Below are 25,576 nucleotides of genomic sequence, written 5' to 3'. Positions count from 1 at the left end.
TAAAGCTGGATTCTAGGGTTGTTTTGGGGCTGATTGTCTTTCTCCCTCTCTCCCTCTGCCTTGCCAGGAGGCTGAGAGCAACCCACAGTGCCGCCGGCTTCAGCTGAAAGACCTCATCATCTCGGAGATGCAGCGCTTGACCAAGTATCCGCTGCTGCTGGAGAACATCATCAAACACACCCAGGGTATGTCTGCTTGAAGATGTTCTCCAAGATAACTCTCCTGCCCTCTCCCACCACCTTTCCTGGCCTTCGCAGGTTGTGGGCCGCAGGTTGTGGGCCAGGCATACATTTGCCATTCCAAGGTCTCAGCAGCCTTCTCCCCACATCTTTGTGTCATCAGACTCTGCCTTAGAGCACAGGAAGCTGTGCCGGGCCAGAGATCAGTGCCGCCAGATCCTCAGGTATGTGAACGAGGCGGTGAAGCGGGTGGAGAACCAGCATCGCCTGGAGGCCTACCAGAAGCGCCTGGACACAACCTCTTTGGAGAGGACCAGCAACCCCTTGGCAGCTGAGTTCAAGGTAGGGCCAGCCTTCCCTCAGCCTTTCCTTCACCTGCTGCCTGGGCCGCTTCTGCCCTGATTGTATGCCCTTTCCTCTTGAAAATGCTTCTTTTTCTGCTTTCTCTGATCAGAATCTTGATCTCCGAAGCCGGCGCATGATCCACGAGGGACTCCTGAGTTGGCGCATCAGCAAAGACAAGACTGTGGGTCTGTAACCGATGCCTGGAACTGGCTCAGGGGGAACTGGGTTTGCGGGTGGGAACACCCTCTCTTGCTTTAATTGTGCTTTTCTATCAATCCTAATAAAGTGATCTGCTGGGGAAACAATAGATTTGAAATACAGCAAGATCGAACAGTGATTTGAACATTAAACTGCATTCAGCCATTTGAACATCAAAGTGTGCAGTGATATATGTAATAATAAAAGAGAATGGCTGTAGGCTTGTCTGTGACAATCATGGCTCATGCTGGATGCTTCAAAATTCAACTGATGCACACAATTGCAATCTAAATGTTGCCCCTTGCGCCCCCCCCCCCCAAATTTTGGATGCCTTTGAGGGGTCAGACACTTGAAGCAGCTCAACAACAGAGATGCTCACTGGGTCCTTTCCCTCCCTCCTTTCTTTCCTTCTTCCCATTCTCTCCATCCAGCAGATCTGCACGTCCTGCTTCTGGAGGATCTCCTGGTGCTCCTCCAGCGACAGGATGAGAAGCTGGTCCTGAAGTGCCACAGCAAGATGACACTGGGCTCCTCGGACACCAAGCAGACCTTCAGCCCTGTCCTCAAGCTCAACTCAGTCCTCATCCGCTCCGTAGCCACAGGTAAGGGGAGCCTGGCCCTCTGCATGAACTATGCACCTGGTCCTCCATCTTGTGTAGCCCAGCAGCCCTCTTGCCCAGCTCCGAGCAAAGCAGAGCCCCCAACCCTGGCTTCGCTTCACTTAGTGTGACAGGTTAGAAGATGTTCCTCTGCATCACCTTATGAGCAAAAGGAACACCAGGTTGTGTATTTACTGTGATGGAAATGCTTCTATCCAAACAACTTTACTCAATGTCTGCCCTTGACTCTGGGAATGCCCTCCCTAGGGAGGCCAGAACGGCCCTGTCCTTACTCTCCTTCCCTCGGCAGGCAAAAACTTTTGGTTCTTAATATGTTTTAAATGTGTTTCTGGAACTGCTTTTAATTTGTGTTTTAAACATGTGGTTTTTTAAATGAAAGGCTAATTTAATTGCGTTTTAACTTTTTTATTAATGGCTCTTTAGCGTTACTGTGTTTTTCAGTGGTTGTGAGCTGCCTTGAGCACCGATGTGGGAGCAAAGCAAGATGTAATGGGGAGGGGAATATGCTCCCACACACCCAGGGTACAAATCCTGCATGCGGAAGATGCATGAAATCTTTCCCTGGTCAGTCTATAGAGCTTCAAGGCTGTGAGCTGGAAGGGCTGGTTGCCTTGTGCTTCCCTCACCCCCTTTGCCCTTCCTTCTCCCAACAGATAAGCGAGCGCTCTTCATCATCTGCACTTCTGAACTGGGGCCTCAGATCTATGAGCTAGTCGCCTCAACGTCGTCGGAGAAGAACATGTAAGGTTTTAATGTACAGAGGCAGTGGGGAAAGATTGGGAGTGGAGGAGTGCAATGCAGTGTCTGTAGGAGCTGAGGGGGTGTTCCTGAGGAGGGCTGTGGAATTCCCTTCCAGGCCTTTTTAGAGAGCATCTCCCTCTTTGCTTGGCAGGTGGATGGAGCTTCTGGACGAGGCTGTGAAGAATGCCACGCGGAACGCCACTCTGCCCTCTAAGCGCCACTCCCAGGAGGTGCCTCTGCCCCAGGCAGCCCCATCTGGGTGAGGAAGAAACTCCCAATGCTCTCCTACCCCAAGTGAATAGGATGACATGGCGGAGAGGAGGAGGGTCTCTTGTGCAGAGGAGGGTGGCTCAGGAGGTGCCCCTAAGCTTAGTGTATCCGAGCCAATGGGCCTCTGTTGGGGCAGGGGATTGGGGACATTTATACAGCCAGGGTTCAAGATTAGACAGATTTTACAGGAGGGAGAAAGATGGGAATTACAATAATGACAGTGGCAGCATAGCTATCAGGTGTAGTAGCTGATGGCTCCTCTGAATTGCTGGGCACAAATAGCACTGGAGGGTATTGCTTCTATGCTAGGTGGTGGGGTTGAGGGTGACACTTCCTGAAGGCATCATTGCTGTGGATAGAAAGCAGTTGGCATGCTCAATAGTCCAGCTTCCTCTTCCTCTTTCCTTCCTCCCTCCCTCAGTCTGGTGCTCCAGGATGCTGACATCTCCTCGAACCTGACCCAGGACAGCTGCGCCTCCAGCCAAGATGCAGAAGAGGAGGAGGAGGAACAGGAGCCGGAGCCGGAGGTGGAGGAGGAGGAAGAAGAAGCCACAGCGGGAGGTTCAGGTGAACAGGCTGATCCAAGGCCTTGCAAAGGTGCAAGGCATTCTGGGAATACCCCTTCTGCCCTGCAAGAGAGAAGGGAAGAGGAGGGGAAGACCCTCATCCCTGCCAGCTTCCCTCCTAGGATACCCTGCAGTTCCCCCCAATCTGGAAATATTAGAAAGGGGTGGTTGGAGAATGATGCCTCTGGTTCTATGACGTTTCCTTCGCCAATTGCTCCACAGATGAGACCCCAATGGATGTCCTTCTTGAGGAGAGGCATCCTGTCCCAGCGGAGGTGATAGGCAGCGAGGAAGAAGAGAAGGAGGAAGAAGAGGAGGAGGAGAAGGAAGAAGAGGAAGGCCAGCCATCTGCTGCCTCCCCACTGCTCCCCATGGAGGACCTTCCTCTGGGGGAGAGGCTGGAGCCCGACCAACCCTTGCAGCTGCCTCCTCACGAGCCCCCTGCCTTTTTGGAGAGCCTGGCTGAGTCGGCCCTGGAAGACGGTGAGACTCCCTGCCGGCTTTCTCTCGGGGAATCTCTTCCAGGGTTCCGATTCTCCTGCGGCCTCGGTATCCCTGCCGGAGCCTGGACTGCTTCTGCCTTGGGCTGAAGGGAGAGGGCAGCCCTTGCTGGGTTGGGGGCCTGTGCCTGAGGAGAACCGCCAAGGGTCCTCTCTCTGTGGCAATGGCTTTGGAAAGTGGCAGCAGATCCTGCACCTCTGTGAATTTTCTCCTCATTTCTCCTTTTCCTTGGAGGGAAGGAGGGGCGGATGGGAATGACAGAGGCCTGTGCTTGGCGTGCATTCTTGCACGGTGAGTGAAGGAGAGAAGAGAGAAAGAAAGGAGAATGTTGCTGGAGGACGCTTTTACAGGGCCCACGTTCATAACCCACGCTCTTGTTCTTGGTCTTCCTCATGCGTCTCTTCTTCCTCTTGCAGTGGAAACCCTTCGCCACCTGCTGTTGTGCAGCTTCCTCCCCTGCCGGGACCCTGATGAAGACGTGACCCCCACCCCCTCCGTGGTTGGCACCCATCCACACTGGGACTCTGCACTGGCCAGCCAGGACTCAGGGAGCCAGGAGGAGCCGCAGGAGCCCACAGAGAGCGGCAGTCCCTTGGAATTTGCAGGACACTCGCCGGTGGAATCGGAGGGCCTCCAGAATGGAATGGAGGCAGGGCCCCCCGAGATCCCAGGCATGGAGGAAAAGGAGGAAGAGGAAGAGGAGGGGAAGGGTCTGGTGGAAGAGCCTTGCGAGGTCCAGAGCGAGGCGGAGACGCCCCTTGCCCCGGAGCCCACCCAAGAGGCTGAGGGCCATGGCAGCTACAAAGTGGTGCGGAAAGGTAAGGTTGCCTGTCAAGGCTGGTCCAGGTCTTGACAGAGATTGTCCTCCTCTGAGAAATGGGGGTGCAGTTGAGGTTCTCCCTGAGAGTTGATTGGATTGGGTTTATATGCTGCCTTTGCTTCAGTCCTGGGACTCAAAACAGCTTACAAGAGGTGAAAAGAGGTGCAGCTAAAAGTCATGATTAAGGGACTGCATCTCCTTTTAGGAGCCTGCCTGTAGCTTGAGGTCTTCTGGGGAGGTCCTTCTCTCTATCCCACCTCCATCTTAAGGATGTTGGTTAGGAACATAGGAAAGACTGGGGGGATGAACTTCTGGCTGCAAACTGGCTCCCTTCTCCCTGGCTATTCTGAAGCTGCAAAGGAGGCAAAGCACTTAAGATGGAAAAAGAGGGCCTGGTGGGAGTGGTTTTGAACCCAGGACTGCAAACCCCAGCTTCCCTTTACTCTTTGGTCTCTCCTGGTTGGGCTTAGCTTCTCATCCCCTCTTGAGTCTCAGGGATTTTGATTGTAATTTGCATGCAGGAAGTCCATGCCTTCTCTCTGATTTCTCTTTCTGCCCTTCAGCTCCTGCCCTCTTTGGATGCTTTCTCTGGGTGTTTTAATTTGGGGTTTTGATCATGGTAACTTTCTCTGTTTCTCTTTCTCTTTCTCTCTCTCCCTCACCCCCACTATGTCCCTATCCTTCTTGGTGTTTCTGGCACAGCCGAGGTGGTGGAGGGGACTAGCGCAGCTTTGCCCTTGCCAGAGAGCAGCTGGGCAGGAACTGATGCTGGAGACGCAGATAATACAGATGGTAAAGGAAAAGACATTGCCACCCATTTGTTTCCCCTCAAGGATCATAAAAGGCTTCCAAGGTGGGGGTGACTGTCATTGTCTCATAAGAGAAGCCATCCCTACCCCTGGCCCTATACATTGCCAGAGGGCATCCCTCCAGCCCCCTCAGGGTAGAGTCCACCCCAAAGAAGGGCAGAGGGGCAGCTGTCCTGGATCTCTTCTGTGGGTGGCTCCCCTCCCCTGGCTTCAAACCGCTGTAAACGTTTGAGTTGGTGGGTCCTTTTCCCAAATCAGAGCCTCTCCTCCCCCATTTGCCCAATGAATAGAGCACTTTGTTCAGTAGCTAAACAATAAAAAACAATTATGAATGGAGAAGTTTTTTGCCTTTAGATTAGCATGTTTTACAACTACGTAACTTTTACTTACTTGGTGGTGTTCCTTTATGGTTTGCTGAATGAAGAGGAGGGGAGTTTGGGGACAACATAAAGACACTCAAAACCTCCCAATTTTTCTCCTTCAATGCTGCTTATAGACTTAAAATGTACAGATGGCAACATCTTCAATGGCTGTTCCAGGAAGTCACTTGTTTTGTGGAGGGAATCCCATATGTGTGTGTATGTGGTGTTGAGGATGTGGTGTTGAGGATGCCCTTGAAGGGCTGGGTGGAGGGTTCTCCTGCAAAGCCAGTAGTGCTGGGAAGAGAGTGTCCTGTCTTCCCTGCCTCCCTGGGCTGAGCGAGGAGGATATTAGCCCTCCTCCTTCCAAGTCCTGATCCCATGGGCCATCTTCTTCCTCCCCTAGGAAACTGCTTCTACCTGAGCATGCCAGTTGGCTTGGAAGAGTCCCACACTGACAACGCTGGGAGCACTGGTCCTGTGGAGACGCCCAATGCCTCCTGCCAAGCCAAGAGCTCCCCTGCCACCAGGCCATCACCTGGCCCCCAGGGACTCTCCAAGGAAAGCTCAGCCGCATGGCCCAAGCCCCCCGAAGGCCCAGCACCTTCTGACCTCTCCCCTTCCAGCCAAGCAATCCTGGATGTGGATGTGATCTTTCGGACGATAGAGCAGCTGACTGTGAAGCTGACCAGGCTAAAGGTGAGGAGGGATGGAGGGCTTGTAGGCAGGCAGAGGGTTCTGGGGTGCTTCTTCCATCCCGCTCTGGCTCCTCTTCCGAAAGCATCATGGGCCTCTTTGCACCTGATTCCCTAGCGAAGGAATAGGAGGGTGGCTGATGGGTGGGAAGAATCAGACGGTGGCAGCTGTGGAGGGCATGGAGCTGGCAGAGGATGTGTGTATTGGGCATGAGGGATGCCAGTGGAGGCAGAGCCATCCTAGGTTTTCTCAGGAAAGCAGCCATTCAGTTTTGAGAAACCAATCCAGTTTTCAAATTTGGGTTTAATAGCTTAGCTGTTAGAGAAAACAGAAGGTAAACTGGCACATAGGTCTATCCTAACCCAGATTCTCATCAAAAATACAGGCCTAGGGAAATGACTCCCTGCCAGAGGACTGAGTGGGCCCAGGAGCAGCTGTGGGATGGGAAGGCTGGTGAGGAAAAAGAGCGAACATGGCCCAGGGCAGGAGATACTGTAATGGGAATGGATATTCAGGGGCTGGGGAGTCCTCTTCCTTTGTGAGCCTTGGTGTCTGTCTGCAGACAAGGAATGCACTGCATTGCAGGCAGTGAGCTGCCCTTTCTGCTCCCCTGAAAGCCCCCTGCTTTTGTTCTCCTCCAAGGCTCAGTGGACATTTTGCTGCCTTTAGCCAGGAAGGCCCCACCAGCCCTGCTTCCCTGCTTCTCAGAGCCCCCTTCCCTTCTACCCTCCTTCCTCCTTGGCACCTTTCCTTTGTAGGAGGTGGAAATGGCCCACCAGCAGCTGCTACGGTCGCTAAGTGGGAGGGCTGCCATGGACACAGCACCTGTGGGAAATACACTGCCCAGGCCCAGCCGGACATCACCCGACGGCCACCCAGAGTCCAGAGCGAGTGGCGACCCTGCGTCCTCTTCGCCCTCCTTGGTGGCAGCTGAGTCCAGTAAGTATCTCCTGTTGGTCTGGGCAGTGCCATTGTCTCAGCTCTGCTGCTGCCTGCCTCCAACCCTTTCCTCCTCCTCTCTCTCAATCTCTCTCTCTCTCTCTCACCTTGTCCCCTAGGCCAAGCCTCCCTTTCAGAAGAGAGCCTCCAAGAAGTGACTCTTTAGGGAGGGAGAAGGGGGTGCTTCTGCTTAGAAAAGAAGACCCTTCAGGGCCCCCCACGAGGCTTTCCGTCAGCCTTTGTGGCCAGTTGGTTCTGACTGAGAAAGAAGGAGGCCCAAACTGCAAGAGATGGGAAACCGAGGCAGAGGAAGAGGGGAAACTGTTCGCCCACCCAGCGGCCGCCCTTTCTTTCTTTGGAAAGCATGCCTTGGCTTACATTGCTGTTCTAGAACTGGTATCCGGAGCTCTTGCTGCCAGGGGCTTTCCCAGAGGCCCTCCGGCTGCCTACCGAACGCTTTGGTTTTTGCTTTAAGTGCAGAGGCACCTCCCTGCCCACCTGCATGTCTCTTCCACTTTGGGGGTGAGGCTTTCCTGGCACAACCCTCAGGCTGAACCAGGGACACACGGAGCCACCCGTGCTGCCCAGCCGAGTCGCTTTCCCTCTGGACGCGGCGGCAGTGGGATGCTGGAATCCCCCGTACAATGAATTGCACTTTTCCTTTGGTTTTTCTCCATGCCCGAGACAGATGCCACTTGGAGCGACCCGGCTGCTTCCAGACCACCTCCTCTGATATAAATATGTATGTATGTGCATTGAGTGGTTGTAAATATGATAGACGGTTATTGTTGTTGTTGTTTTAATTTGCCTTCATACCCTGGCTGATGACAAGAAAACCCAAAAGGCCGTGACCACTGTCGCTGTAGCCTGGTGGGGCCAGGATGAGCCTGGGCCAGCAGCCTTCCGGCTGTTCCTTTTAGTGTGGGGCCATGCAAGAGGCTGGCTTTGCTCAAGCAGCAGCAAGAAGAATTGGCCAGCCCACTCCTCAGTCTCTCAGGTTCCTCTCGGTTTCTTCCATGCCAGCCTTCAGGGTGGGGAATGGCCCAGCAGTGGGTCTACTCGTGGTGGCACCAAACAAGCTCCTAAGTCAGGTGGCACTGGGAAGGGGCCAGTAAGCACTCAGGCGCCTGAGACAATCTGCCCTCTCTCAACCCATCTCTGGAGGTTCCTCTGCATCAGGCCTCGGATGGAAGTCAGCGAGAGCCACCCACCCTGGCCTCCCCTGGAGGAAGGCCCCAAGGGCCCTGCTCCCCTCGCTCTCAGGATCCCCGTTTGGGTCGAGAGCCATCCTCTGCCAGACTGGCTTCAAGCAGCGAGTCTGACCCCAGGGATTCACCCACATGCTGCATCAGGTGTATGAACCATACAAGAGTATATATAGATATAAATATATATATATAAATGGATGCCAGACTCTTTGCTGTTCAATTAGCTGAAAGCCAAGTTTATTTTCTTCCTGTCAATGGTAAAGATTTTTTTTTTAAAGAAAAACAGAAAAGTAAACTATCCTTCATGCTCCTGTCCGGCGCGTCTCTCTCCTTTGTTCTAAACCAAACAGCCCCCTCTCATCACTTCTTGTTGGAGCCACTTGTGGCGAGGATGCACAGTTGGCATTTGGGGCATCTGGGCCTTTCCTCACCCTCCTTTAACATCCTTCCCAAGTGCAGTGGGGAGGCTGAGAATGCGCCAGCCAATGGCTAGGATTTAGGACCAGGATTTCTAACCTTCCAGGTACTTTTGGCAAGTGGCCACTTTGAGAAGGTATGTGGGAGTCCTGGTCAAGGTCTCACATTGAGGAGGGCCTCTTTCTGTTGCTCTGGTGCAGAGCCACATGGCCAAGCCAAGGAAGAACTTGCAGGGAGGCAGGGTCCCTCTCTGTTCTTCCCTGTCTGCCAGCCTGGAGGGGCCTTCCTGCACCAGGAGGGGCTGGTTCCCCTCTGCGTTTGTGGGGAAGGTCCCTGGGGTGGCTGGCATGGCCTTGGGCACACCTGCCCTGCCAGAATCTGGGCAGGCAGAGGGCTCTTTTTTTGGTTGTTGTGGAGAAAAGGCCAAAAGGGGAGGCCTTGAGTTCTACTGACTGGGAGCAAACTTTGTGTATCTGGCAAATGGAGGTGGTGGGGTGGGGGTTGTTTACCAAAGGGACAGAGCAAGCATGTTACTCAAATGGGGGCTCCCATGTAACTGTGGGAAATGTGTGTGACGCTGACGTCCAGCAGAGAGAAACTTAGATTTCCAACTCTGTGCTCAGTGGGCTCTTGCTCAACAGCCTCCTTGCTTCCGCCTGCCCTCACCTGAGAGCCCCAGAACCGGGAGGGGTCCCAAGGGCTATCGTGTCCAAGCTCTGGACTCTCACCCACTTTGCTGCCCACAAAGCACCCCTGCACCCAACTTTTGCCGAATGAATGCCAAACCCGCTGCCTTGGCAATGGTGCGGCCTCATGTTTATTTCTGCCTCCCTTGAATCTGGGGAAGGCTGGGTTCCTCCTGCTGAGGGAGGGATGGTGCTGCAGGGTGGAGGGAGGCTGGGTTTTGGGATGGGGCTGCCTATTCGTGGTGCCCATCTACGTGGCTGCTGCTGCCCCCTCCTCTTCCATAGCTTTGGTGGCCTTGGGGAGGGGGTCCCGCACCATCATCAGCTCCTGGATCCTGGCATAGATCTTGCTGTCTGCAGGGTAGTTGTTTTTCTGAAATGGCCAAAGCAGAGAAAGGTGAGGGGCAGGGGAAGCAGCAACACTGCCCTTACCAGTTGCTGCAGCCCCAACATCCGGGCCAAGATCTGCTCTGGGCTCTGCCAGGCACCAAGAATACAGCAGCATCCCGGCACCTCTTTTCTCTCATGCTTTCATCCTCCTCTGTGCATGGCTCTGTCTTTGGCATGCATTCCTGTTGCCAAGATTTGGGGTTTCCGACTTTCCCTCCCTCTTGAGCACCTTAGAAAAACCTCTAATTCCTTTGTTAGGGACTGACTAATAAACCAGGACTGAGACCCGGGCTTCTCCCTCATGGTCTGAGCACAGACTCTCTTTAATCCCATTAAGGAACCGAGGGCTCTTCCAAAACACAAAGGGGCAGTTCCATTGATCAGGACACTTTTTCTCTTGGCCTTGTTTTGTTTCCAGGGTCTTCTCTGTATCCCACTCCATTTTTCCTTCTCCATTAGGGCCACTGTCTGAAGTCCTTCTACCCCAACCCCTAGAAGGGGAACAAGAGTGGTTCCTGCCCCAAGTCCACCCTGAGCTCACCCCCAGAGACAGCCGCAGGAGGCCCGTGGGTCCCTTGCCCCCAGGGGCCACACGAGAGATCTGCTGCTCCACTGCAACCAGGAAGCCCTTCAGACCGTTCTCACTGATCTGGTTACCTAGGAGGAAGAGGAGGAGGAGGAGGAAGAGATGACAGCTATGGCCTCCTTCATCTCAGGCTTGGCCCATTGAGACAGTTGTGGTTTCCACTTTCAGCCTTCGCATCCTGCCTTGGGAATCCAAGAGGAGCTGCTTGGGCTTCTCAGGGCTACTCAAGAGTGGGTGGCTTGTGAAAGACCAAAGCAGGCAGGCAGAAGAGGCTGGGGCAGGCTGCCAGAGGGAAAGGGATTTCTGGGTAGCAGGTGCCCCAAGGCAGGATCACCGCAAGGTGGCTGAGACTTACGAATGAGGTTTAGGTAGATGAGGACACGATTGCCAGGAAGAAAGACTTTCCCATCTCGGTGTTCTGCTTGCTCCAGAAGTGGGTTCACAATCTCAGTGGGTTCCACTACCTGCCATCAGGAGGGGAACACTATGGTAGTGGCCATGCGCAAGTGTGTGAGAGACACTGGGGTGAGGGGGATGCATTAACAATGGTCCCGCATCCTGGAGACAGTAGGGCAAGGCCAGGCATGACAGAATACTTTCTCCAAGAGGTTCTAGAGAAGGATCCCTGCTTTGGCTCTGACATCAGGTTGCTTCTCAAGAGGGCAAGGGAGGTGGCGGCAGGTCTTTGCAAGGGCTGGGTATCTGCCAGGTGTTGGTGCCCCCCACCCAGAGCCCCAGGATTGCATGGGAAGGGCCTCAGAGCAACTGCGATTATGAAGAGATGGAAGCCTCTTCCCCCTTTTGCTCGATAGTGAAGGAAAAAGAAGGGAGGGAGAATATCTTTCCCAGAGAAGCCAGGCCAAGCCCATGGCTGGCCTGGGAGACTCTTGGGGGACGCTACGTCTGTCCCTGTTGCCTTGAGACTTTCAGGACGTCCACCTGGGCAATGCCCAAGGAGAGCCAGGCTGCCCGCCTCTGTCCCGATTCCTGCCCTTACGGGACTCCTCTTTCAGAGGTGGGCTGGAAAGGGATCTGGCAGTGGAGTGGGGAGAGAAGCCTGACCTCCACTTCCAAGACTTGGGCCCGCTTGTCTTTGGTGCTGGACTTGGTTCCTTTGCCGCGAAGGGATTTCGGTTCAGCAGCAGGAGCAGCTGTAGGAGGAGAGAATTGGAGTGACTTTGTCGCTAATCCTGGTGGCAGATGCATTTTGGCTGAAGGGAGAGGAAGAGCAGTCTCCCACCCTCGCTGTGAGCGGACCTTTCTTGGCTTGCTTGGCCTCCTTGGCTTCCTCCTTCTTGGCCTGGGCACCGCTGGAGGCCAACACAACTGCTCCTCCGCTCACCTGGCTCTTTTCCTTCTCCTTCTCCTCCTTCTCCCTTTTAGCCAGTTCCTGGGGTGGAGGGAGAGTAGAGTATTTGGCTGTGTGTGTGAGGTTTGCTATCTGCCATTTTGGGCCATTGCTGCCTAGGTGTGCACACAGTTCATACCTAACCATTGCAATGCCACCTCTGCCTCAAAAGCCTCTTTGCCTTATGGCTTTTAAAGCAGAGTCCCACCCTAACCAACTAAGGCAGGTGTTTCTTTGCAAATGGGGAGCCATCCCAGGGAAGACCCTGCCTCTTCTAGCTGTTATACTTCTGCCTTTTCGTCCTCCTCACCTTCTCCTTCTTTTTGTTGGTGGTTTTTGTGGTCTTGGTCGCCTGCAGCTTGTCAATGGTGGTGTTGCTGACATGGCTGGTGGGACGCTCAGTTTTCAACTCGAAGTGTCGCTGGGGCTGGAGAGAAAGGAAAAAGCTCGGAAGGGAGGAGGCTGTCGGCAATCGGGGACTCTGTGGGATTTCACAGACACCTGGGCTGGGCTGGGCTGTCCTGGCAATTGTGGGCTGACCATTTCAGCCCCTGGTAGGATTGATGTCCAAGCAACCAGCTGACCTGAAGCAGAAGAGGCCAAAGAAAAGGGAGCTGGGGGGCAATGTGTTCTTGGGTCTGAGGGGTGGGGGCCTATCTTCAAAAGGCCCTTTGTGTCCTCACAGGGTCAGCACATCCTTGTTATTCTCTGGCTGGTAGGCAATGCTGTTCTCTCGTGACTGCCTTGCCCTTCAGGGAGTGTAGGGTAGGGTATGGGACGCTTCTTCTCCCATGCCAGCCTCCCCCTTACCAGGCGGCCTCGCTCTTGGCACTCCTTCTCCAGCAGCAGCCGCCTTCTCTCTACCACCTCCATGTGCGTGAGGGCAAAGGGGCCGAGCACCTGTCGGACAAACAGAGGAGGGAGGCAGAAAGTGGGGTCCTCAAGGCGAGACCTACTCTCTCCCAGCTGCTCCCCATGCCCTCACTCATGTCAACCCTTCATTTCATTGTGGTGAGGGTGGACTCGGTCAGACCCAGCCATAGGAGGGCCCTCCACCCCGAGGGAACCCTAGGCCCAACGGCAGACTCCACTGGGGCCCCCTGGCCTCAGCCAGACTGACCTCTGCAAGCTTCAGGGCCCCCTCGTCTCCGATTTGGTTGTTTGCCAGTGACAAGGAGAGCAGCGAGCGGTTGAGGCGCAGGCCCTGGAGTGGAGGAACCAGAAGGACATGGCAGGAGAAGGAGGGTCGGCAGCTGTCCCTCTGTCCGCCCATGGGGAGACACACCCAGGGGTTCTGCGATGGCCTCATCCTCACAGCTTCCTGCCCTAGCCCCTTGCCCCAAATCTTGAGCAGAAGCGTGTTGGGGAGTGGCCATGCACACCAATGGGATAAATCCCCCACCACTGGCTATGCTGGCCAATGAGAGCAACAGTACTCTGGCTCAAGCCCTCATGCCTAAGAAGGGACACACTAGTCAGTCACTACTTCTACCTGGAAGGACTCAGGTAGAGTCCTCAGGAGCATCTGACTGCCAGGTAGCTGCTGGTCAGTGCAAAACCCATGAGGCATGGCCTCAAGATCAGTCACCAGCCACCTGATACTGAGCAGCATCTCTTATCCCACCCTTCACACTCTCTCTATTTGTTCAGTCCCAATACTGCTCCAGCCCCCCAAAATCTATTCTCCTTCCTCCCCAAACCACCCGTAGCTCTGCAGCTTGTCCTGCGACCAGTATTCTGGTCTCTCCAGTTTGGTTTTGGCTTCTGGGTTGGAGGAGAAGGTGGGGGGAGTGCCCACTTCCATCCCTGCCCAGGACTCACGTTGGCAATGTGGGTGGCCCCCACGTTCGTGATGTGGTTGCAGCTGAGGTTGATGGAGGCGAGGGTCTTGTTGGAGCTCTTAAGGGAGGAGAGTGCCTGGCCGATCAGGAAGGCTGCTTCGTCGTCGATGTCGTTGTTCCGCAGGGAGAGGTGGGCCAAGCTGGGCAGGATGGCAGAGAAGAGGCACATAAGTCTGGTTCTCAGCAACAGCAGCAGCGGCGGCAGGCAAGTGAACTACGTTCCCACTGTCCTGGTGTGGCAGGGACAGTCCCAATTAGTCCTCTGCTGTTCCACTTTTTCACCTCCTTTTAAAAGATCCCATTTCTCTTCCCCCTTTACTTCATTTGCTGCAATCTGAGTTTCAAGTGCAAAAAGAATTTGGACTCAGTTGTCTCAATGGTGGGTGAGAGGAGAGAAGAGAAGGGGACAGAGTCTTGCCTTTCCCAGCCAGTGCAGGCAAAAGCAACCCCAGTTTTTCACCTGTGACATGCTGGGGGGTATGAAGGGACTGGTGAATGGGAGCGAAATCCCCAGGCCCAAACCGGAGGAGGACCTGGCTGGGCCAGGAGGGTTGGCAGCCTGAGCTGCCAGAGGTAAGCCAGACCCCCTTCCTGCGGCTGTTCCATCCCTGGCCCCCCAACTCCTTCGCCCGTCCTCACGTGGTTTCCTCAGAGATCAGCTTGTAGAACGATCGCTCAGGCAGTGGGTTGCCTTCCAAAGCCAGGGTCCTGCAGCAACAAAGAGAGAAGACGGGGATGATATGGGCAGGGACCCCCCTCTCTTGTCTGACTCTCTTTGCCTGCCCACCAGTACTCCCCTAAGTCCATTTGCCCCCTTGAAAAACACCCCTTGGGTATCTTCTTTAAAAAACAAAAACCAGACACCATTCTTCAGACACCTGTGGGTCTGGAGCCAGTCAGAAAATGGCCATTCATCCCAGGGGCCACTGGGTAGCCCTGCCAGCCTGAAGGCCCCCCAAAGCCGAGTCCCTGGCCCTGTCCTTGCTCAGTCTCAGAGCCAGTGAGGGAGTACATTGTGTCCTTGCTCCAGGGGGCAAAAGGGGCTGACTCCCAACCCCTGGAAGGGGACTCTTTGGACTGCTGCCCACAAAGACAGCACCCCTCATCCTGCCAGTGTCTTGGGATACAGGGCCTGCCTTGTTTGGCACATGGCAGAAGGACCCCCGCCACCACTGCCCTCCCTGCAGGCGGCTTACTTGAGGGTGGTGCAGTTTGGCAAGATGGAGAGCAGAGTGGTGAAGGTGAGGTCTGTCAGGCCGACCTTCCAGAGGCTGAAAGCAGAACAGAGGCTGAGGAAGAAAAGGAGCAGCAAAACTCCCTGCGCCTGGAAATCTAGCACACAGCGCACCCCCGGAGCAGCAGAAGCCTTGCTGCATCTGCAGAGTGCTCAGCCCTTCAGTCCCCAGCCACTCACTCACCGAAGGGCCTGGAGGTGGCTGAGAGCCGGCAGGCATTTGGCCAGGACCGCCAGCATCTTTTCCTCAATCTTCCAACCTGGAGAGTGAGTAGAGATGGGGTGAGCGTGGGGTGGGCACGGAGGGGGTCAGCCTGTCCATCCAAGGCCTGGCAGTGTGGGGCGAGGAGGGGTCTATGTGGGATGGGGTGCTTGGTCTGACTCACTCCGGATGAAGATTTCCCGGGTGCTCTTGGGGTCCTCGTGCTCCAGCTCCACCTGGATGCTTGGGCGGAAGTAGGCATACTTGCTCTGGATCTGGGCCAGCGTGGTGGAGCCCTCCTTCTCGGCTTGTGGGTCGGGCTCCTCTGCCAAGGCAGACAACGCTCACCATCACAACCCCCAGCAATGCCAGCGAAGGGGGTCTTGAGAGGGAAGTGCCATTGCCATGCCCACATGGCCCCCCCATCTCTTGCTCTGCCCGGGGCCCTGGCAGATGGGCATTTCTCCACAGCTGAAATGGCTGGCAGGCTTTGAGTGTCAACCCCAGTTACACCACCACAATCTGTTGCAAGCCATTCCTTTGAAAGGCCAAAGGGTCAGTCCAGTATGAGTCCCTTGACTGGTGTGTGTGCACCCTCTTACACACCTAAAACCCAGTAGTGTATTCCGCTCTCCCTCCAGGGCTACTCACCAACTGCGGTGGTGCCGTGGGTGTGCGACCTGATCACAACCTTCGGGATCTCTTGGAACCCGGCTCTGGTGCAGAGCTCCGCGAAGTCCTGCTCCAGGAACCCTGTGCACTGGTACTCCTCTGGGAAAAGGAGCAAAGAACGGTGCAATGGTTGAACCCAGATCCCAGCCCACAGGGAGACAGAGGAGCAGTGGCGCTCACACTGTGCTCCTCCAGGCATTTGGGGCTCCAGCTCCCAGACCCCCCTGACCATTGGCCATCATTTTAGCTGGAGTCTAAAATGTGAGAGGAGCAAAGACTGGGAAGCACTGGGCTACAGCAGGCTGTGGGGAGCCCCGAGTTCGAATCCACCCTTCTACTGTGGACTCCCCCAGCTGGCCTTGCAGGGTCGTTGTGAGGCTGAAGGGACCACCTGGCACCCTCACCTTCCCCGTGCTCTGCCTTTTTGGCGGCGTTCCTGGCCTCCTCCTCCAAGGCCGCGTTCTTGTCCCTGGCGCCCCGTTCGCTCTTCTTCCCCATCGTGCCGCCAATGCCACTGCTTCTTCACTCCGGATCCTGCAAGCACAAAGCATAGCCACTTTGGGGTGAGAGGATGGGGATTTGGAGTACAGTGGGGTGGGGGTCTCCTCTTGCAGAACGAGGATTGGCCAGGATTGGGGAAAGCAGGGCTTTTTTGAACGACATATCCCAGAATCCCCCAGGAGCCACACTGTGGGTCAAGCCAGCTGAGGCATTCTGGGACTGTTCCTCCCCAAAGGCTGCTTTTGCAAAACTCTGGCTGTTACATGGGGGGGGGGGTCCGGAGAGGGGGGGAAATAAGTGGGTCTCCCTTGGCTTCCACTGTTTAGGTCAGCAGAGCAAGGATTTGGGGGGGGAGGAGGCCAAAGAGGGTCCCTGGAGCTCTTGCAGGGCTCCCCAAAAAGGACCAGAGGGGGTTCCTCTGGTGGGCAGTGGAGACCCCCAGGAGCAGGAGGCCTCCCTATAGAGGACTGCAGAATATTGGGAAAGGGGGCAGGAAGAGAAATGGGGGTCCCTAAATTGTTGTTGGGTGCAAGGTTGGTTCCATTCTGTGGGGCAATTTGAGGAGGGGGAAACGAGGAAAATAAAGGGGACCCCCCCCATCTACCCGAGCCAGGCTTGGCTGGGCTGTGTAGGCCGCGGTCGCCTTGGCAACGCGGGACTCTCGGGGGCGGGGCTGCAGGCCGCGCGTCGCAATTAGGGGGCGCCAGAGGCAGAGCACACCCGCCTCCGCCATTGATTGGTATCACTGTCATTGAGGAGGATCAAGAGAGCTCTGACTCCTCCTCCCAGAATCCCTCGCGGGGGCGGCCCAAAGGCGGCGCTGCCTTGCTCCGCGCGGGGGCCGATGGGAGTTGGAGTCCAGCGGGCGCCCGGGGCCTAGGCGAGACCGGCCAGGCCCGGCAGGCAGTCCCACGCTCCGAGGAGAAGGAGGGGAAGCGAGGCGAGGAGGGCAGCGCTGGTTCCTCCGCTCCAAGGGTGCCCTAGGAGCCTCCTCCTTCCCCCGAAATGGCGGCGTCCAGCGCCCCGGAGGCGGCGGACCCTGAGCTGGAGGAGCTCCTCGAGAGTAAGAAAGGGCAGGGAGGGCATTGGCTCTTGACACGCGTCGCCCCTTCGCACGAGACGCGTGTCTGCCTCCGCAAGGGGAAGGGGCTTCCTCCCGGGCTGGCTCCTCAGGGACCCCCCCAGGCTTTGCCCTGAAGAGAAGGGCCTTTTGGGGGAAGGAGGGGGCTGGGGAGCCCTAGGTCTCCCCCCCAAAAGCAGTAAAGACCCCAATCCCTGTGGAGCAGGAGGGGGTCCTCAGTGGGGGAGACTAAAACAGAAGGGGCTCTTTGGTTCTCAGGATCTGAGCAGCCAAAGGTTCAAGGGATGGAAGTGGCAGCAAGGAGCCTGAGGAGGAGCAAACCCCAAGGGATCCCTGGGGTCCCTTCCCAGAAGCCCCTGGGCCACAGGAAGGGCCACATCCAGGCCTGGATGGACCCTCAGAGGTGTCCCTGGGAGGGAAGAGGGCCAGGGTCCGGCTGGGACCCTTCCCACGTTAAACTGTTCCATAGGTGGCCCCAGAGACCCCCAGAGAGGGCTGGACTCTGTCGGGCAGGGGCTGTTGTGTCTCTGGGCTTTTGGGGCTCACTCCCACCTTCCCTGGATTGAGATGTCCAGGCTACCCTTTTGGTAATGGCCAGACCCCCAAGAGAGCGGTCAGTCAGGGGTCAGATGGGAGAGATGGTGCCTCTTGGCCTTGGGGGGGTCAAATGGTGCCCCCCTCCAAGCTTTCTTTGTCAGGCAAAGGCACCCCAAAGGACCATTCTTTGGCCCCGGTGGCAGGATGAGAAGGAGCTGGCTTTCAGGCTGTGGCCACTCTGCCATTCCCTCAAGGGGTCAAGGAGCAGGCCAGCCTATGACCCTCAAAAACCAGTGCTCCCAAATGTTGTGATTCCTGCATGTTGGGAGTCCCACCTTTGAGACGTGGGTCTCCTTCAAACCTGTTCCCCTTCCGCTCTTGACAAAACAAAGTCGGGGAACCGCATTTGGGACATAACAAACGTTGCATCAGAGATGGGAGAATTGGGAAAGGGCCTGGGGGGCAAAGGCAGCAGCCGCAGCACCGGTTCTGGATGGAGCAAGTGCTCTGGGCGCGTAGGAGGCTCCGTCAGCTGCACACTGCATTTCTCACAGTTGCTTCACAGTGTGGCAAGCAGGTGGGAGGGCAGGTGTGCCTCACCGTCACTGTCGCCATCCTCTCTGTTTTGGGATTGGCACCAGTGGCTCTCAGAGGGGCAGAAGCCACACTGGGCAACGTTCCCCCATCAGTCCTCTTCTCTCTTCCCCTCTGACCCAGGTGCCCTCGACGACTTTGACAAGGCCAAGCCGGCTGCCGTGCCTCCAGCCTCGGATGCCACCGTCGGAGACAGCAGCAGCAACTCAGAGAAATCGCCTGGAGATGCAGCTAAAGTAAGGAAGCGCAGAGGAACACTAAGTGGATATGTGGGTGTGTGTCCAGGGATAGTTGCTTTTGGAAACGACAGCCCCCTGCATTCGGCAAGGCCAGGGGCATTCGGGGAGCAGTCACCCCCAAAGGGAGCATTTCCAAGCTCTGACTGGGGGCCCATACAGACAGGCCAAAATAAGGCTGCTTCAGGTCACTTTGGAGGTATGCTGTTTAAATGATGCATGAGTCCGCAAGCTGCACCAAAGCCATGCTCCAGTACTAAGGAGTGGAGTGCAGCTTTGGCTCAGTTTCTGGCCTCTTAAGATGTGTGTGTCATTTAAACAGCATACCTCCAAAGTGACCCGAAGCAGCTTTATTTTGGCCTGTCTGTACAGGGCCTGGGACACAGTTCTTGCCTGACTGAAGGAAGGCACTCAATGGAACGGAAAACAAATCGGCAAAGAAAACATACATTTATTAGTCTGATTAACCAACACAGCAAATTAACCAAATGTGTTGCTTTTGGCTTCCCTCATTGCTGAAAACAAAACTAACCTCCATCCAAGGTGGCTGTTAAAGATAGTTTAGATACAGCTCCTTCCCCCCCCCCCATAGCAACTCATATACATGTTTGTATTTATTTGTTTGTTGTTGACTGCATCCTTCTGGGATTCAGGGCAAACTTGTTTTTAAATCACCTAGTAAAGAAATTACGGTTGCCAACTCTAAGCGAATGGAGGATTGTCCCTGTTTCATGTCCAGAGATCCTGAATGTGCCCCAAATGATTTCCTTTGGTAGCTTGGCTCTGGCCTGCTCCCTTTTCTGGGGGCCACATTTGCCAGGTAGCCACCTCCACTTTTGAAAACAAACCCTCCAGCCCAAAAGCTCCTTCCGTCTCGCCTCACCCAAAAGCAGCATCCAGTGCCTTGCTGCAGAGGAGCCTCCCTGCTCCAGGGCCTGCCATTCCCTTCTTTCCCTCTCTTTGGACCAAAGGAGATTGGAGGACAAGGTGGGGCCTGAGAGGGACCTTCCTTGAGCTGTGGGACTCTCACTCTCTCTTCTCTTCCTCCCACAGGATGCCCTCTTCGCCTCCCAGGAGAAGTTCTTCCAGGATCTCTTTGACAGCGAACTGGCCTCCCAGGCCACTGCCGAGTTCGAGAAGGCCATGAAGGAGCTAGCTGAAGAGGAGCCCCACTTGGTTGAACAGTTCCAGAAGCTCTCAGAGGCGGCAGGCCGAGTTGGTGAGCAGAGGAGGAGGAGGAGGGTGGGTGCGTTTCCCTGGGGCCAGTGATGGTGGGGGACCTTCATTTTGGGGAGGCCTGGACTTTCCAGTAATGAATGCAAACTCTGTTGGTGAGAGGCTGGTCTCTGCTGTCCTGGGAGCATTCCTGTCCTACTCTGGACTTCTTAAAACATCTCTTAGAACTGGAAGGGACCTCAAGGGCCACCAAGCCTAACCCCTTGCAACACAGGAATGCACAACTCAGGCACTTCTGAAAGAGGCCTATCCAGCAGCAAGTGTTCTTCTTAATCTTTAGGTGGAATCTTGTCATTTGAATCCATCAGTTCATCTTTTAGTTTTTGGTGTCTTCAAAGATGAAATATGTTATTGGACCTTTCAAATATGATCAGAGAAAAAACAAGAACAGAGAAGAAAGTGAGGGGGAAAAGGGGAAATGGGCTAGGCTTATGCATTGATATAGGTTGACTGTATTTGCACAAATATGTTTTCTTGATGCTTATAAAATACACATTGTTGGCTTAATTCTTGCCACCAAATTCCACACTTTATTTTCCTCTTCAATGGAGGCATCTGACAGAACAGAAACATCCGTCCCAAGCTCATCCTCTCAAACAGAGCTTGTGCCACAAAGAGCTGAACCTGGCTTTGTAATAATGTGAGGAGTCATCTCACTGCATCTCTTCCGATGGGAATGGATGCCTCTTACTTGCAGGCTGAGCCCCTTTCTCTCTCTTTCTTGGGGGCGAGGTCCACTCCTTTCACAGAGACCTGGCTGGGGCATTCTGGGAGCTGGCGTCCCCAAAAGGAACATTTCCCAAGGTCTGGTTTATAAGTAACTTCCTCCAGCAAAGTGAACTTTGCTTGGAGTTGGGCAGAGTCCGCTGAGGTAGCTGTTAGAACGTTTGTGTGAATTTATGCACAGCGTTCAGGTATTTTTAGATACGAAGTGGGAGTGGATGTGTGCGGTTGCCAGTCCTCTTTATATAAAGCCGCTTCACAGCGACAGTCGGTCTCCGTTCTGAGAGAGAGAGAGGAAAAGAGGGACTTTTTCTTTCTTATCACTTAGGGCTGAGATTTGGCTCTTAGCAAAACAGTTTACAAAAGGCTGTGCAGAACCTGCAGAGGCCCAATGAATGGCTTTCATAAAAAACACCTAAACTTCTCACATTTATGGCATTTTCTGAGCTTTAAAGATCCTACTCCACGAACTTTAAAATAGAATGGCTGGTATTGTCTCAGTTTTCCCTTTCCTTTGCAGGAAGCGACTCTTCATCCCAGCAGGAGTTTACTTCCTGTCTGAAGGAGACGCTCAGCGGCTTGGCAAAGAACGCCAATGACTTGCAGGTAAAACCCACTGATGGGAATCATCTCTCTGGGGGCCGTCAGAGGGAGCCCTTCCTTTAAGGTTTTCTCTCTTAAATCAACCTCCCCTTGCCAAGTTCTTTTTTTCAAACCAGAGGGATGTTTTTCTGGGAGGGCTGGAGGGCCAGGGATGTTTGGGATATGGTTCCCAGACCCCCAAAATCACCTTCCATGCCTCTGGCGTTAATATTTTTTGCCCCCCTCTGACTGGCAGAATGCGAGCGTGAGCGAGGAGGAGCTGGCAAAGACCATGGAGGGTCTGGGCCTGGAAGATGGGGAGGGGGACGGGAACCTGCTGCCCCTCATGCAGAGCATCATGCAAAACCTGCTCTCCAAGGACGTCCTCTACCCCTCCCTCAAGGAGATCACAGAGAAGGTAAGACCCGCTGTGGCTGGAAATGGCCAGAGGACTTTTCCCCAATTCACACACCTCTTTCTCCTGGCCAGGAGTCCCTCTGTGAAGCCTCACCTGTAGACCATGGGGAGCAGTGGCCTTTTCCCATTCCTGCACACTGCTGATGGGTATTCAGGGATACATTGCCTCTGCACATGGAGGCTCTGTACCAAGGTAATCTGTTTGGCTTCTGACAAGGATGGCATTTTCACCCACCTTCCCGCCAGCGAGCGAGGCTGCAATAAGCGCTTACGACAAGGGTCTGCTCCTGATCGATTCTGCCTCGCTCATTGATCACAGTGAGATAGAAATGTCATCCTCCATGCTGCTGAACGGACCTGATTCGACAGCTGTCTTGGAAAGTGAGCTGGGTGGCATTTATGCAGTTTGCATTAAGTGTGTACTCTCCCTGAATAGGGAGCAGTTATGGATCTGATACTGTATGTTAGTAATCTGAAACTGCACTACTGAATACCAGCCAATACTTTTAATTTAAGAATTAAATGGAGAGAATTATCTCAGTGCTTAGTATTGATGCGTTCAATTTCTTTAACAATTTAACAATAAAGACACTTGCTTCCAGGTTCTGCTTATGGTCTCTTTCTCTTCCCTTCCTTTCTTCATGCTGTGCATAATTCTGTGTGCCTTTTTCTTGTCCCCACTTAATGGCTTTTGGTTTTCCTGGCAAAAAGAAATCCCCCCAATGTTGTAGCCTTGCCTTGCTGGGGGGCTGCTCCAGCCCCTTGAATCTCAGGGCTCCCCTTTTTGTAATTGGGGGGCTGGAAAAGGTGTTCAGGAAAGGACAAACAGAAGGTCCAATGGCAGAGCCATTTTGAGAGACACTTGCCCACCTCTAACCTCTTATGCCTCCCTTTCTCTCCCGCCAGTATCCAGAGTGGCTTCAGACCCACCGAGAGTCCTTGTCCCCGGAGCAGTTTGAGAAGTACCAGCAGCAGCACAGCATCATGGGTAAAATCTGTGAGCAGTTTGAGGCAGAGCAACCAACGGATGGCGAGGCGGACCACAAAGCCCGCTTTGAGAGGGTCCTGGATCTGATGCAGCAGGTGAGTGAGGGGCAGGTGGGAGGCCAAGGATTTGGAGACGGGGGCAGTTTGACCTGGGCATTGGATAGCATCTCCTACTAATGCTGCTGTTTTCCCAACTGCTTTTCAGCTCCAAGACCTGGGACACCCTCCCAAGGAACTGGCTGGAGAATCGGTGAGTGTGTTTGACGTGCAATACAGATGGGGTTCTGCTTTTGTCTTGGCTTTATTTATTGCTTTTGAATCGAAGCAAACTCTCTTGCTCCCATGATGGTGAGACTTTTCAAACAGCCAGTCCCAGCTCCAGAGGGAAACCCTTTGAGAGGACAGGGAAATCTCTTTAGAGTGGCCAAAACGGCTCAGTGTTGTTGCGCTGATGGGTTATGAGTAGTTCTCCTTCTGAAGCTGCCTTTGCCAGAGAAAGGAAGTCTTTCCCTGCAGCCAGTTCAAGGAGGAGGCAAAGAAGTCAGATTGTGTGCCCCCGGTCCTTCTCCCCTCTCTAACCCCTCTCCCTCCTTCCTCTCTTCCTTTTCCAGCCGCCCGGCCTGAATTTTGACCTCGAAGGGCTGAACCTGCCAGATGCTGCCAGCGCCGGAGGAGACCAGTGTCAGATTATGTGACCCCTGCGAGCAAGGACTATGGCCCCGGGGGCCAGATGGGGATGTTCCTGGGTGGGGTGGCGGTCTTTCCTTGAAATCACCATGTGCCTAAAGGAGGCTGGGCTGATGCTGTTCATAAGATGGATATGAAATTTGTATAAAAGCCCAGTTGAGGGTGGCAGAGACTGAAGCTGAGCGGTCAGGATCCCCCTCGGCTGCAGCGAGGGCTCATCTGCTGTCCTTGCGTCCCTCTCTCTTCTGCCTCCTGGCAACTCCTGAGGAATCAGGCAGGTGAAGCTGGAGGCCTGCCCTTCCTTCCTTCCCTCCTTTCCTCTTCCCTCCTTTCCTGGGGGGCCCAGATGGCTCTGGATGGAGCCAGCCAGATCTTGGGGGAGAACTGCTCTGTTGTTGGCAAAGCAGGAGGAGAAGATGCCCTGCAAAGGGCCAAAGTTCTCCCTGCACCCAGGAGACGTTTCAGTGAGGCCCACAGACCAGCCTTGCCTCGCTTTCCCTAGCCTTCCAAGGGGTTTCTCCTTTCCTCTGTCAGCAGGGGATAGGCACAGTAGTGGCAGCGGCCCCCTTGTCCACCCACCCAAACTGCTGCCAACCTCAGTGCAGAGTGAGCCGCCAGGGAGGGCTCCCTTCCCTGACATTGTTGCTGCTGCTGCTGCTTTTAACTGCCCTCTGCTCCCCACCTTAATGCTGCCCCTTTCTTTTCACTGCCTGCCCCAGAGGCCACTTCGGTGGGAGGGAGAAGGCAGCTGGGGGGGAGGCTGGGCCAGATGCTCCAGGCCCCTCTCTCCTTCCTTGCCTGAGGCTGGCATGGCTTCTTGTGGGTCGGTCAAGGGCAGTTGTCAGAATAAAAATATAGATGCTGGTACTTGGACTCTGGTTTCTCGCTTCCTTTGATTGGAACGGAGCTGGTTGGCCAGGGACAGGGCAATGGAGATTGTGGTGACCTTTGTGCCAGGAGCTCATCTAGCACTTTGGGAATGGTCCCCTCTCTCTGGCTGCGTTGCCTGCTCCTTGGTTAATGGCACACTTAATCTGTGGGACTCCCTGTCCCAATGCGCAGTGTTGGCTGCCAGTCCTTAGAGAGGCCTTGGGTGAATCCATGGTGGGAGACGGGGCTGTCGGTAGAAAGCAAGATGGCGGAGGGTGTGTTTGCCCTGAGGGGCTTCTCCTCAGCCAGGGCCGCTGGCAGCCAAAGGTCACTGGACTGGAAGGCGGCTAAAGCCCACAGAAAAGTGTGACCTTTTGTGGTTAAGTAGCACTTTATGTTTACAAAGACACCCTGGTTGGAAAAAACAGGGCAGCAGCTGCCAATGTGATGCGGTTTGGCGCTGCTTCAACTCTTGGAATTCTGGGAGTTGGAGTTTGTTGTGGGACCAAGGAATCCTGGGAGACTACGCAGGCCTTTCCGGTCGTCTGTTGCCAGGGTTTGACCTGTGAAGGCAACACCTCCATGCGCTAGAAGCATGCTCCACTCCGGAGATGCCCTTTCTTGTGAGGACGATGGGTCTGTCAGCCCAGGCCAAGTGCCAAGGGACCCCTGCCTCTCTTGTTGGCCCTCCGTCCGCCCGCCCTGGTTTGGGAGGGAGGGTCCCCATTGCCCCTCGGAGGAAAGCAAAGGCAAAGTCTTGCCCGCCAATGACATTGAGGAGAAGCCACTATGAATCTTGGGAATTGTAGTTTGTGGGGGGCCCATAGGGAAACATTACTTCCGCACTCTGGGTACAAAAAGGCTTTAAAGGCCTCAGTCCTCCGAGGAGGGGCCGTTCTACCCGCTCCTCTCTATGCTCCTCCCTGGCGACGGGGCCCTTCCGCCCCAGACCGGAAGTATCTATGGTTGTTGTTTTTCCGGCCCTTTCCGGAGGGAGGGAGGGGTGTCGCGGGCGGCGGAGGCCGTAAAGCGCGTCGGGGGCGCCGTAAAGCGCGACTGCCGGGGAGAACGGAGACGGCGGCGGCGGTTGGGAGGTAAAATGGCGGCGCCGGTGCGGCCTGGAGGCGGCGAAGGGGGAGAAAGAGGAGGCGGAGGAGGTGTAGTCGTCGTTGTCGTCTTGGGGACCGGAGCGGCCTCCAGAGGTAGGAGCCCTTCAGCCTCCTCCGGGCTCAAGGCTGTGGAATTCTGGGAGTTGTAGTTTGTTGTGGGCCCAGAGCGGAGCATGTTAGTCTTCTCTGAAGATGGCAGCCACAGATGCTGATGACGAGTCAGGAACAAACTCTTCTAGGAGACGGCCTCATAGCCCCCAAACCCCACAAAAACACTCTTCCCCAATGTTATCCTATGGGCAAATAGTCCCCGGTGTTTCCCTATGGGCAAGTATTCCCCTATGTTTCCCTATGGGCAAGTATTCCCCTATGTTTCCCTATGGGCAAGT

The 25,576-nt window shown here is 54.9% G+C and overlaps 4 protein-coding genes across 13 annotated transcripts in view; 3 read left to right on the top strand and 1 right to left on the bottom strand.

Annotated features, from left to right (window-relative positions):
• The window catches only part of ARHGEF11 (Rho guanine nucleotide exchange factor 11), a 37,466-nt gene extending 28,901 nt beyond the window's left edge, over window positions 1-8,565 (top strand). For 4 of the 7 annotated variants that reach the window (XM_042440402.1, XM_042440403.1, XM_042440400.1 and 1 more), the window contains 13 exons: window positions 68-185; window positions 343-521; window positions 634-709; window positions 1,154-1,324; window positions 1,996-2,083; window positions 2,235-2,342; window positions 2,775-2,920; window positions 3,142-3,402; window positions 3,837-4,238; window positions 4,943-5,032; window positions 5,815-6,107; window positions 6,863-7,043; window positions 7,163-8,565. In XM_042440402.1, coding sequence (XP_042296336.1) covers window positions 68-185; window positions 343-521; window positions 634-709; window positions 1,154-1,324; window positions 1,996-2,083; window positions 2,235-2,342; window positions 2,775-2,920; window positions 3,142-3,402; window positions 3,837-4,238; window positions 4,943-5,032; window positions 5,815-6,107; window positions 6,863-7,043; window positions 7,163-7,209 — 2,160 coding nt within the window. In that variant the 3' untranslated portion in view covers window positions 7,210-8,565. The remainder of the gene's footprint in view (window positions 1-67; window positions 186-342; window positions 522-633; window positions 710-1,153; window positions 1,325-1,995; window positions 2,084-2,234; window positions 2,343-2,774; window positions 2,921-3,141; window positions 3,403-3,836; window positions 4,239-4,942; window positions 5,033-5,814; window positions 6,108-6,862; window positions 7,044-7,162) is intronic. The other 3 variants (XM_042440404.1, XM_042440401.1, XM_042440406.1) reach the window with 2 other exon arrangements.
• LRRC71 (leucine rich repeat containing 71) lies at window positions 8,467-16,873 on the bottom strand. 3 transcript variants are annotated; one of them, XM_042440409.1, is made up of 16 exons: window positions 16,733-16,873; window positions 16,032-16,161; window positions 15,607-15,726; window positions 15,140-15,280; window positions 14,938-15,013; window positions 14,716-14,808; window positions 14,159-14,227; window positions 13,500-13,659; window positions 12,799-12,882; window positions 12,489-12,578; window positions 11,989-12,105; window positions 11,588-11,720; window positions 11,393-11,481; window positions 10,686-10,794; window positions 10,286-10,401; window positions 8,467-9,727 (listed from the first exon to the last, which is right to left on the bottom strand). In XM_042440409.1, exons 2-16 carry the CDS (start codon window positions 16,123-16,125, stop codon window positions 9,605-9,607), a joined length of 1,614 nt encoding a protein of 537 aa, XP_042296343.1. In that variant the 5' UTR covers window positions 16,126-16,161; window positions 16,733-16,873; the 3' UTR covers window positions 8,467-9,604. The 3 variants fall into 3 exon arrangements, with proteins under 3 accessions (XP_042296343.1, XP_042296346.1, XP_042296345.1); XM_042440412.1 differs by having other exon boundaries at window positions 14,716-14,790; window positions 16,733-16,870; XM_042440411.1 differs by lacking the exon at window positions 16,733-16,873 and having other exon boundaries at window positions 16,032-16,704.
• A 109-nt stretch (window positions 16,874-16,982) lies between these two features.
• On the top strand, window positions 16,983-24,081 carry PEX19 (peroxisomal biogenesis factor 19). Its single transcript, XM_042440413.1, has 8 exons — window positions 16,983-17,191; window positions 18,464-18,576; window positions 19,630-19,795; window positions 21,056-21,141; window positions 21,374-21,535; window positions 22,441-22,617; window positions 22,727-22,771; window positions 23,133-24,081. Exons 1-8 carry the CDS (start codon window positions 17,134-17,136, stop codon window positions 23,214-23,216), a joined length of 891 nt encoding a protein of 296 aa, XP_042296347.1. The 5' UTR covers window positions 16,983-17,133; the 3' UTR covers window positions 23,217-24,081.
• Window positions 24,082-25,066: 985 nt separating this feature from the next.
• DCAF8 (DDB1 and CUL4 associated factor 8) overlaps window positions 25,067-25,576 on the top strand; it is a 15,400-nt gene continuing 14,890 nt past the window's right edge. The window contains exon 1 of one of the 2 annotated variants that reach the window (XM_042440408.1): window positions 25,067-25,280. The gene's annotated coding sequence lies outside the window, so the exon portion shown is untranslated. The remainder of the gene's footprint in view (window positions 25,281-25,576) is intronic. The other variant, XM_042440407.1, reaches the window with a different exon arrangement.

Source organism: Sceloporus undulatus, chromosome 9 (genome assembly GCF_019175285.1).
Source record: "Sceloporus undulatus isolate JIND9_A2432 ecotype Alabama chromosome 9, SceUnd_v1.1, whole genome shotgun sequence".
In the NCBI taxonomy this organism is placed as follows: domain Eukaryota; kingdom Metazoa; phylum Chordata; class Lepidosauria; order Squamata; family Phrynosomatidae; genus Sceloporus; species Sceloporus undulatus.
This window is presented reverse-complemented; position numbering and strand designations above follow the sequence as displayed.